Consider the following 12493-nt stretch of genomic DNA (forward strand, 5'->3'; position numbering starts at 1 on the left):
GTAAAGGATCCAGCAGTCAAGAAATATGCCACAGACTAGCACTTGGTAGGGTTGCAGTGAAGGCCTTGGAAAGGATATTTAGATGCCGTGACGTGTCTACACCTACAAAGATTAGAACAGTTCAGACAATGGTTTTCCCTGTGACACTCTATGGATGCGAAAGCTGGACCTTGAAGAAGCAAGATAGAAAAAGCATTGACGCTTTTGAACTTTGGTGCTGGAGAAGACTTTTGAGGATACCATGGACAGCCAGGAAAACCAACAAATAGATCATAGAACAAATCAATCCAGAATGTTCACTCGAGGCACAAATGACCAGGCTCAAACTGTCATACTTTGGACACATTATGCGAAGACCCAGCTCCCTTGAGATGTCCATAATGCTGGGAAAAGTTGAAGGAAAGAGAAGAGGACGACCAGCCGCAAGGTGGATGGACTCGATTAGGAGAGCAATAAGTGTACAACAGAGACCTTAAAGGCCAAGTTGAAAACAGATCGTCCTGGAGAGAATCTATCTATGTGGTCACTAAGAGTTGACACTGACCTGACGGCACTTAATCAAATCTAGCAGGGCTTTAGTATAAAATAACATCTAGCACAACACACAGGGGTTTGTTGAATGGTTTATTCATACATTACAAATTGTTCACAGAAATGGAAGAAAATATACTATACATAGTTGGGTAGAACATGAGATCTCTTGTGTTGCATACTCCATAATTCAGGAAGCAAGTATTAGTTATAGACATGACCAGAAATGACATGACTTCTGCTACAACTCATATATAACCAAGCAGTGAGAGAGGTGTGTGTTTGTTTTTAAAGACTGCATCCTTATTGTTGGCCATAGAACTGAATTTTCATTTTTCACCCATCAGCTGAAAACAATGTATTATACATAAACTGGGGCGGGGGGCTACAGGGTTTGCTTAATGACTATTAAGAGAGAGAGAGTGTGTGTGTGTATTTATATTTATTCTGATTTATATCTATGTAAATCACTTTGAGAACTTTTGTTGAAAAGTGGTATATAAATATCTGTTGTATTCATATAAGACCTGAAGCTTGTACTGAGAAATGGAACAAGGTTATATGGCGCTTCCCTAAAGAGGAAGGAAGAGGGGAGTGGGGGAAGATAAGTTTGTGTTTCTGTAGTATAGAACATACATTGGAACTCTGTGATTAGGATAAAAATAAAAGCCAGATCACAGAGGTAGGCTTAGAATAAATAAATTGGCCAGAGTATGCTCCAGCCAGGGTTCTCAAAGATGGGTCCCCAGATGATGATGGACAACTCCCACCATCTCCTGCCTCAATGGCTAAGGGCCACTGTGACAGGGGATGATGGCAGTTGTAGTCCAACACCTGGGGAGAACCCCTGCTCTAAATCACAATGTCTTGCCAATAGTAGGAAACCATTAAAATATTTTTTAATATGAAAAAGGTTACATATTAGAAGCTTCCTTAGCCTAAGATTGTATCAGTCCATGGATAATAAAAGACCGATTAGTAAGCAACACTGTACATTAAGTTACCCTTCTGTAGTGTTCTGTGACCATAATAGCCTATCACTTCTTTATTAAATAGGCAGCATGGGAGTTTTATTTTATTCTAACTCTCACAGAGGCACATCTTTGTGAATGAAACACAACAGTTATAAGATTTCTGGTTTTTAAGAAGCTTAACAGTGCAACTGTAGGCATGTTTCCTCATCAGAAAGTCCTACTGTGTTAAATGGAGCTTAATATCAAACATAAGCACCCAGGATTGCAGCCTAAGATAGGGGAAAACATCTTAAAGTTACTTAGCCCAGCTCTTCCTTGTTATTAGCCCCTGCTAACTGGGCAAAGAGGCACCTTTTACGGTGGTGATTCTCTTTATTTAGAAGGGGGAGAGTAACTGGCTCTATCGACCCCCAGCACAGTACTTCCAGTGACTGTTGTTGGTGTCTATCTTATGTTTCTTTTAGATTGTGAGCCCTTTGGGGACAGGGATCCATCTTATTTATTTATTATTTCTCTATGTAAACCACCCTGAGCCATTTTTGGAAGGGCGGTATAGAAATTGAATTATTATTATCATCATTATTATCATTATTATCATCAGAGACTAAGGCAGGATTCTTGAATCTTACTAGTGAGCCTGTAAAAGTCAGAGAGGGGACAAAATCTCCAAGGCTAAACATAAAAAGTGAAGTCAGACAGACTGTCTTGAGATTTACTTAGAGTGAAGACAAAGAGGATATTCACACAATCAAAAACTTCCAGACAACTGAAAATTGGGAGCACACACATAGCTCCCCAAACCTGGTTGAACAGGGTTTTTTTTTAATTGTGTGAATGACTTCTAAGTGTGGCAGAGATGGTTGGAAAGCACCTTCACTGCCTTGAAGACACAGAACCTTTTACCTGGGAGCAAATGCTGGGAAGAAAAAAACACAGTCCTGCAAGTTTTCCAGCTTCTCAAAAAAAAAAAAAAAAAAAGCCAGCTGGGGTGAACATGTACTGGTCAATACTTATCTCACCAGCATGCTGCCCCTCACTCCCCACAGAAATTAAACATGCATTTGCTTTGCTATTGGCAAGGCGAAGGACACACTTAAATGTACATGTGCCAATTAAAAAGAAGAAGTTAAGGACAGCCCATCGGAAGCATAAGCAAATAGGCAAGACTGATAGCTGATCCAGCACTTAACATTGACATATATGTGTGTGTACAGCAGGTTGTGAGGCCAGGTTTATGTTGTGGGTGAAGAATCTTCTGTTAAGAATATTACATCTTCCTGCACTCTATTGCCACGCTCTGTTCAAGTTACTTGACAATCATGGATTCAGTGGGGCAAATCCTTCCCAGCCTTAGTGGGAACAGAGACATTGCAATAGAGGCAGAACCTCAAGGAATGCAGAGACCACTGTTGAAGTTCAGGGAAAGCAGCCCATTAAAGTAAACAGAAGTCCCCATAACTAAACAGACCCAGAGGAACAGGCACAGGACAAATCTCTGCCAACCCATTTGTTAACTTTTGACTTAATTGCTGTCTTATTTGTCTTTTCCGCCCAACCAAAACTCTAAGATGCTTGGCTGGACCAATGTCACAACTGTGATTGGTATATAGTACCTAGAACATGACTGACATGGAAAATATTAAAGTGTTTTTCATTTTATATTGTGCTGGTATTTTAGTTTTAAGGGTTTTTTTTGGTAGCTTATGGCCAAATAAATCTTGCTTGCTAAAAAAAGGTTCTTATATAAATAGCTGTACATTAAACAGGTTTCTTTCTTTTTTGAAATCCTTCCTAGACTACAGTAGAGCTTTACATGGAAACTATGGTGTATGAACAAAAAAGATCTCAGTTTGCAAACCCCTTTGGAATGTACATATCTTACATTGAGTCCTACTCAGAAATTAAGATGGTCCAAATCCACATAATGTTTTTCAGAGCAATTGCAGATTTGTTTTAACCTTGAAAAAAAACACAGTGCACAAGACATATCTCAAAGGATAAAGTACAGTATGCAAATGGAACTTCAGCAGCTTTCCCCAACAGTCTTGTAAAGTTCTGTTGCCAGAAGATGGGTTTTATGCTAGTGTCTTAGGAATATGCCTACACAGGGTCTGCATGAAAATAAATACCCCCAACACCTGCATTCGGCAAGCAGAATGCTTGTGCAAATTTTTCTTAGCAGTTGCTTATCATTGGAATGCCCTCCTCCTCTCCAGACATCTGCCTCACTCCATCACCATCTTCAAGAAGAGTTTTCAAGATCATTTTACTTCCGTGATATGATCTGCTTCCTTATCCTTTCATTTTCCTGGCTCCATTCCATGTCTTTTCTGCAGTTAGCGAATGTCCATTTTTAATCCTGGTACGGTGTCTAGACTGTTTTTAGGTACATAACAAATCTATATACTAAGAAACACCTGAAGTAAACAAAATTTGCATCTGTTTCCTTTATATAATATATTCTGCATCCAAGACGGCATTTTTCAAATGATTTCACATTGTTGGCCAAATTCAGATAGCAAAGAAAAAGCCTTTAGCAGATACTGACCCATTCTCTTGGCTTTGCTCTGTGACTTAAGTGGGTAAGAAAGTTGCTTTAAAATAACATCATCAAAATACAGAATTAGTGTCCAGTCTCAGCACTAGCACAATGAATCACAGAATTTGCACATCGTCCTGGCTATACTAAAAGCACTGCTCTGCATCAATAATCTTCCCAGAGTTCTTTTGAGGATAGCACAGATATGGCCTTCCACCCAAAAAATAAATTGCCATCTGTTTTATTTAAGGACTATAGTTAGAACTAGAAGGTTCCTATTGTTGAACCAAAAGGATGAATGAAATTCATAAGCACACACATGGCAGAACAACAGTTGTTGCAACAGTACTTCATATTATAATACAACACTGCAGTTAAAAAGAGCCCCATGGCAACCAGCAAGTATTCTTCATTGCACCATCTGCCCCATCATAACTCTCAATAAGAAGTTTGGGTCTTAGGAACATTTCAGCCACATTTAAGCTTCTTTCAGAGGCTGGAAACAACATACAAGTTCTTGCTTATCCTCTTCCTCCCTCAAATCTCCATAAATCTTAAGTACGTGGTGTTTGCTCATATTCATCTCTCGGTCTCCCCTGTGCCAAACTTTAGACTATCAGCTCCCTGAGACATGTCTGTTCTGTTGGTGCTGTAAAGCCCCATCTACGCTGAGAGCACAACAGAAACAACAGTCTGCCCCAGTACAGCCAGAGTGGCTCGCATGATGTAAATTTCACATAGACTGACACAAGAGGCCTTCTAATGCACTTTCATTTCTAGACGCCTTTTAATTTAGCGAGAGAGAGAGAGAGAGAGAGAGAGAGAGAGAGAGAGAGAGAGAGAACATGTACACACACACGTTTTAGCACAGGACAACACAGTATTAAAAATGGGAGGGAGGTTTGTTTTTTTTAAAAACCCCTATTGGAGAATAGCTCCTTCTCTTCACCTGCAATCAGTTGGATCTTTCAAGTGTGCTTGTCCTAGGTCTAATTTGCACCAATGGGGTAAGCTTGTGAGTCTAGACTGTACCACTTCAATTGTGCAAGGGTGGGGACAGTGGGGTTAAACAACTGAATGGTCCTCCATTAAAAATAATATCTCCACAGACTAGACTTTCCCCACTAACATCTAGTTTTTCATGCAGAGGAGACACAACCAAACCAGCCAACATGAGCCAAATCATTTATATCACTCACACACACACACACACACACACACACAGAATGAAAGATGGGGAAGATCAAAACACCATCTAGTTTAACTCCCTGTTGAAAGGCATGACTACTCAGCCTATGCAGTCCACACGCATTGCCCCTGCAAGTATATCTAGGCACCCCTCATGAGCAAAAGGTTGCACCACCTGAGCCTTGTCTTCTTGGGAAGGGGGTTCAACAGGTCTCAACAACCATGACAACACACAAATATGCAAGCAGCAAGACATTCCTATGAGTGTGCATATGTTTACTGGAGCAAATTCAGCTCCCACTGTGTTTTAAGCCATCTGTGGGTTGCGCCCCACTAAACAGTCCAACAGGCAACAAGCACAGCCTTGAGGCACTGCCACACTCTCTGAGGTTATACTGCCCTATCACGGCCTCCACCAACTGGCTCTCTAAGCTGGGATTGGTTTTAGGAAGTAGCAGCAGCCACTGCCAGCTGGGGACAGCTAGAGGAGTGTCCCAAGATGAACAGTGACAGTCTCTTGACAAAGCTGCAACTACAATCCATTGCCTTAGGATGCAACCAGCAACCAGAGCAGAACCTAGTCCAGGAGACAGCACAATTTTTGCAGGGCAGCAGAGATGTCAGCCTTATATTGTGCATTCTTCTGTAGGTAGGAGGGACAAATAGCTTCTTTTATGGCCCTTTCCACACAGAACAGCCCTCTCGGACTAATATACCTGTCAATTTTCAACAAGTGAATAATCCAGAGGATGAAACAATGACTTAAAGCCCTGGAAAACACTGCACCATTGTCTGTAATGATCTATACACTGGAGGCAAAGCCAGTGTTGCCAGCCAGACTCTGAGCCACTGGAAAGACCTACAGCACAGGCTCCACTAAAATGAGAGACAGAGGCATATGAGTTAGGGGGGCTCCTGTTCACTTCATTGGGGCTTTTGCAGGCAACATTCCTGCTAAGACTGTGCCCTCTGCCTCTAACTAGTAAATAATGCTGGTGTGAACCAAGGCAAGAGGATGCAAATTGTTTCCACGATTTGTCAGTCTAGCAAAATCTGATGGGTACCAAGAGCTGGATGATCCAAGGAAAACTGGGGAGAGTCAGTGCACAGATAATGCTATAAATATTATTCTAGTTGATTGGTTGAGGGCACAAGGCAGCTGCAAAATGGAGGCAGACCACATCAATAAGTACAACAGGAAGAGACAACACTACAAGCTTTAAATAAATTAGTCAATACTGAATGCATTTCTTTTTCTTTCTTTTTTTTAAAAAGAAAGCCACATAGTATTGTTAGGATCCAGGTAAACTGTTAATATTTTATCCTTTAAATGATCCCTCTCTTCACAGTCATCTGATGCTTTAGAGGAACCATGGAATCCTGATGTACAGTAACCAGTAGTATAGCACTTAATCACAGCTAAACAGCATTCCAAATATTTCTCAAGCCTTCTCTGCAGCCAGAGAGCAGAGGACAAAAGTTCTTATTTAAGGACATGATTCTGATACATATACCTCACCATTCCATTTATTTCACCCAGGCTTAAGTTACATGCATGGCTAGCACCATGCTTTTTGCTGTTCAATATCTGGAAGTACAGGATGAAATAAAGCACAATTGATTCTGATACAATAAGGCAGGGGGAGGAAAGGGGATAATTTCATTTCAGTTATGGGCTCAACATCTGAGTGTTTCAGAATACATGCAGTAGAAAAACAATGCATGACAACTCCAGGGTGGGAGTGGAGACACATTCCAGATTATATGAAGCATAGAAAGTCAATTTATAGCACTGATTATGGTTTGCTAAATACCGATCCAGAAAAATTAGTAATATGATGATGTCACAGTCTGAGTTATTTGACATTTTAGAAAGCGTTCACTTCTGTTACACTATAAAAGATTAAAATAAAAATCTGAAGGAAAACTAGGCAAAACCAAATTGTTTAAGGCATTTTAACCTACAAACCATAGCTTTTTGGTATCAAGTCCAAATGGAAACATAGACAGTTTACAAGGTCCAAGATTAACCATAACACCGGAGACCGAGATTGACAGCATTAGGGTTCTGAATACAGTGACAGTAATTATTGTACTTTGTGAAATCTTTTAGTCAGTTTTCCTTTCTAAATATATGCGGTTGTATCCTAAGTTTCTGCTCTGTGAACAGAATGACCCCTTCCATGCATAAACACTTAGGAGCGAGTCCACATTTAGGATATAACCCATGCAATTTCAGTGTTCCAAATCCTGAGATAAAGAACCAGATGTCTGATTTGGCAGCATTTATCAGAAATCCCAATATTTCTGCATACCATTACCTACCATAATATTGAGCATGTAAAACAGAAAAAGGTTTCTACAGAAACATTGCACAGACTTTGCACCGTGAGGGCTTATACATTCATTCAAAGGCAACTTTCAAGAGTGCAGGCTCACCCATTCATATCGGAGACAAAACGCCAAACAAACAAAACCAAACCCCAATCCCCCTTCAAACATACATACACAAAAAAGGAAGAACAAAACTGGAGTGCTACTTAGCGAAATTTCACACCAATGAGAACAATAATTAGGAAAATTACTATTACGAACATAATTAAAATGACAAGCATCTTCCGATTCTTCTTTTGGTACTGCTCAGCCTGAAGATAGAGAAGAGAAGTAGTTAGTGCACCAACTCTGCCAAAGAATTCTTGTTAATTCAGGTTTTCAGTCTGCACTATTGCAGCTCCTTGCATATAAGTCACAGAAGTAATTGTAACAACCTGCTCTTAGCAAGGGAGGCAATGGGCTATAAAACCTGCTAATGAGACACTGAAGCATCAAAATTTGGCATGTTTACAAATATGCACACTATTTCACTTTTAAAATTCCAATTGCACATTAGCATTTGTGTGCAGTGCACTGGCCTGATTATTTACTACATTTGTCTCCTCCTTCAAGGAGCTCAGGTGGCATATATGGAGGTTATTTCATTCTGTCATTACAACAACTCTTAAGGGTCCTTATTACCACACACAATTAATCTATGGAATTCTCTGCTACAAAATGTAGTGACAGCCACCAGCTTGGATGGCTTTAAAATGAGCTTAGAGAAATTCATGGAGGACAGGTCTATAAATAGCTACTAGTCTTGACGGCTATAGACTACCTCCAGAGGCAAAATGCCTCTGAATACCAGGGAGGTCTCAGAGAGCAAGAGAACGAGAGAGAGAGCATGTCTTCATCTCATGGTTGTGGGCTTCTCAGAGGCATCTGGTGGGCCACAGTGGGAAACAGGATGTTGGACTAAACAGGCCTTGGCCTGGTCTAGCAAGGCTGCTCTTAGGCCAGACAGAGAATTGGGTTGATTAAGAATAATCGTTGATAAGGAGTAATACCCTTGAAAAAGCCCCCCCCCCCGCCATTACAAAAACCTGTTTAGTGGGAGACTTAGGAGAGGAGAGTTGGTCTTCTTGTAGCCAGCATGACTTGTCCCCTTAGCTAAGCAAGGTCCACCCTGGTTGCATATGAATGGGAGACTAGAAGTGTGAGCACTGTAAGATATTCCCCTCAGGGGATGGAGCCGCTCTGGGAAGAGCATCTAGGTTCCAAGTTCCCTTCCTGGCTTCTCCAAGATAGGGCTGAGAGAGATTCCTGCCTGCAACCTTGGAGAAGCCGCTGCCAGTCTGTGAAGACAATACTGAGTTAGACCGACCAATGGTCTGACTCAGTATATGGCAGCTTCCTATGTTCCTATAGGGCAAAAAAATTCCTACTTCAATCAGCCACTTAATTTTTAAAAACCCAACATATTATTTTGTATTTGTAAAGCTTAAATACATCGTTAGAACTGAGTGAAAATTAAAGCAGTTTAGCCATTGACCAGCATCAAAGAGCCCTGTGAGTTGTAGTTCTGTCAGAGGAATAGCTATCTCTAAAGATCCCCCAGAACTACTGCTCCAGGAGTTCCTTGGGATGTGCCATAACAGCCAAGATGGTTTAAGTCTGCAGCATACTTACGAGGTTCCTGAGGGAGCAGCTTTGTTGGGGAACACAGCCTGTACAGGTGTGGATGATTAGAATGGAACCTTCACAGAGGCAGTAAGGCAAGGGTTCTCGAACTAGGGTCCCCAGGTGTTGCTGGACTACAATTCCCATCATCCCCAGCAATGGCCTTTCTGGGACCCAAATTTGAGAATCCTTGCTCTAAAGGGAAAAAAACCAAGCTTCTCCTCCCAGAATCATACAAAACAAAGCAAGGCTATTCTCGAATGATGTCATGGAACAGAAATTAACTAGTCTGATTTCCAAATTGGGCAAAGTGCAGGGAGTTCTTGGCATGAGGTGCAGGTGCCTCAGGCACAAGTAATCACCTCACTTAAGATACCCTCATTTAAACACTAGCTATGTAATTAAGGCTCGGAGTAATCTTTGGAACTACTGTCTAATATCTAACATGAACCTGCCTGACAGTTGCAATCATTCATTCATTACATTTTTCACATTTTATAACCTACACTTCCTCCAAGGAGCCCAGAGCAGTGTACTACTTACTTAGGTTTCTCCTCACAACAAGTAGGTTAGGTTGAGAGAGAAGTGACTGGCCCAGAGTCACCCAGCAAGTCTCATGGCTGAATGGGGATTTGAACTCTGGTCTCTCCGGTCCTAGTCCAGAACTCTAACCACTATACCACGCTGGTTCTCAATCATCACAGGCCCTTCTCAAAGTCCTCCCATCTTCTCAAGTCAGGCGGGCCATTACTAAGGAAAGCACAGTCTCAGCTGTGGTGCCCTGAGTGCAAAATGTCCTCCACAGGAAGACACAGGAAGCTGCCATATACTGAGTCAGACCACTAGTCCATCTAGCTCAGTATTGTCTACACAGACTGGCAGCGGCTTCTCCAAGGTTACAGGCAGCCCGATCTGGAGAAGCCAGAGAAGGAACTTGGAACCTTCTGTGCACAAGCATGCAGATGCTTTTCCTAGAGCGGCCCCATTCCTACAGTGTTCTCAGGTTGTCTCCCATTCAAATGCAAACGAGGTAGATCCTGCTTAGCAAATGGGACAATTCATGCTTCCTACCATAAGGTAGGAATGCAACTTTGGAATGTGCTCCCTGTTGAAATAAGAGCCACCTCATCTCTGGCAACTTTTTAAAAGGCACTGAAAACATTTATTCACCCAGGCTTTTAATTAGATCTACAGTTTTAATATTTTTAATATTGAGTTTTAAATATTTTTAATGTTTTAAATGATTTTAATTAATTGATTTAATGTTTTTAATGATTATATTGTAAACTGCCCAGAGATGCAAGTTTTGGATGGAAGAGAAATATTTTAAATAAGTAAATGCACAAGACCAGCTCTTCTCCCCAAACCTTACATGTTTTCAGCACCAGGCAAGGACATTATGTATTTACCCAGGGCTTCCAGCACAGATCTAATATTGTTTTATTAATGAATTGTTTTATGAGTGTTTGTTTATCATATTTTTATGCTGCCTGATATGTACATCTTGTTTAAACTCAGTGATAGAATACAAAAATTATAAACATGTTACCATGCTTAACTATACCTGGTTAAACCCTGTCACATTCACTATCTGCTGTAATGTCAAGAAAATAATGCCCCACCAGAAGAAGCAATCATTTGCCTTAAATTTCTATCAGATCATTGATGGCTGATCCTACACGGAATGAAGCACTGACACACTGCATCTAAATACACAAACACCATTTACCTTATGTAGCTGTTTCAATCCCTCTTCTGTTTTAACACATGATTGTTCAACATTGTAGTCGATTCTGTCAAGGACTGTACCCTGAGCAAAGAACATGTGTCAATTCTATAACTTCAAACAAAGAATATTGTTCCAGAAATCAAAAAAGGGACTGATATAACATACTGTTTTTAAACCCAGAGATAATGAATGGCAGAGAAAGGCCTTAGAGGTGGGAAGGCAGCATGTATTAAGTCTGTGGCTGCCTACAGAAGTCATCCTAAAGACTTGCTCATCAGGCAAGACCTGGCCCCACCACTCTGTCCTGACCTGAACACCCTGACCAGAAAAGTCATTCTACTTCTAGGTGAGGCCCTGGGAAGCAAATTTGTTAATGGCTTTGATTCCCTTTCAGTTGAGGTAAAGGAAGCACTCTGATTCTTTCCCAGAATTAGCAGAGTTAACTGACACCCTTCCCCCAGTGTGACTAGAGCAAAGCCCTGGCAGCCTAGTTTAAACTTGGGTACAAGGGCCACAATGAAGCTGGATTTGCTCAAGGAAGCAGACACTCCGGAAAGGCTGGGACTGCACAGTGCAGCCTCGTATCTGCTTTCTTGCCTCTACACATTATCCTCAAATATCCCAAATAAAAGTTGCACCCCTCCTTATTCTATTATCAAAAGAGCTATTGTTTTAGCTCTTTACTGTTTTAGTGGTTTGTTTTAACTGCAAACTGCCCTGAGCCATTTTGGAAGGGTGGTATATACATTAAATAAATAAGTAAATAAATAAATTAAATTATACTACTGCTGCATTATTTTGCACTTAGGTCAGATGAGTGGTTTGTGATTTTATTTTTATTTTTAGGGATTCTTACAGAATACACCGTTACCAGATTCTGCTGTACTACATATGGCAATGAGCATGGAATTCAAGATGTTGGAATCCACTGTTGTTCTAGAAGTATGTTTCTACAAGCTAGGTGACAGGGATTCCAGCTTTATTTTCTGATATTTTGCAGAATGAAAAAGAAACTTGTCTTCTCCAAAAGCACCTTAAACACATCTGTTAACAATGGTCAGCATTGGAAAGGTCATACCTTCACTTTCCATGAAGAACTAGGGTAACTTACCTGTTCTACTACCATTGCTCCTAAGTCCCTAAAAATTTCATTGAGATCAGAAATAGACTGTACAACTTGTCGGATTTCCCGTTCCCGCTCTTCTACCAACAGTGTGTTTTGCTCCACCAGTACTAACTGGTCATCTGTAAAGCCCTAAAGAGAGAGAGAAAGTGGTAAATTTGAGTTAACCCCTGCGTTAACCCTTGCTAACTGGGCAAAGAGGCACCTTTTAATGTGGTTAAATCTATTTATTATTTCTCTATGTAAACCGCCCTGAGCCATTTTTGGAAGGACAGTATACAGATCAATCAAACAAACAAACACCTGCAAATATTCCCAAACCATTTTCAACCTATCAAGACCCAAAGTCAATTTTAATCCCTACCTGTAACATGGGACCCTCTTCTCCTTTCTACCATTTGTATTCACTCCAA

The 12493-nt window shown here is 40.8% G+C and overlaps 1 protein-coding gene across 3 annotated transcripts in view; it reads right to left on the bottom strand.

Annotated features, from left to right (window-relative positions):
• Window positions 1-610: 610 nt before the first annotated feature.
• The window catches only part of STX16 (syntaxin 16), a 34949-nt gene continuing 23066 nt past the window's right edge, over window positions 611-12493 (bottom strand). For all 3 annotated transcript variants that reach the window (XM_053247645.1, XM_053247644.1, XM_053247646.1), the window contains exons 6-8: window positions 12069-12212; window positions 10958-11038; window positions 611-7877 (exon numbers count right to left, since the gene is read on the bottom strand). In XM_053247645.1, coding sequence (XP_053103620.1) covers window positions 7773-7877; window positions 10958-11038; window positions 12069-12212 — 330 coding nt within the window. In that variant the 3' untranslated portion in view covers window positions 611-7772. The remainder of the gene's footprint in view (window positions 7878-10957; window positions 11039-12068; window positions 12213-12493) is intronic.

The sequence above is a fragment of the Hemicordylus capensis genome, chromosome 4, assembly GCF_027244095.1.
Source record: "Hemicordylus capensis ecotype Gifberg chromosome 4, rHemCap1.1.pri, whole genome shotgun sequence".
Lineage (NCBI taxonomy): Eukaryota > Metazoa > Chordata > Lepidosauria > Squamata > Cordylidae > Hemicordylus > Hemicordylus capensis.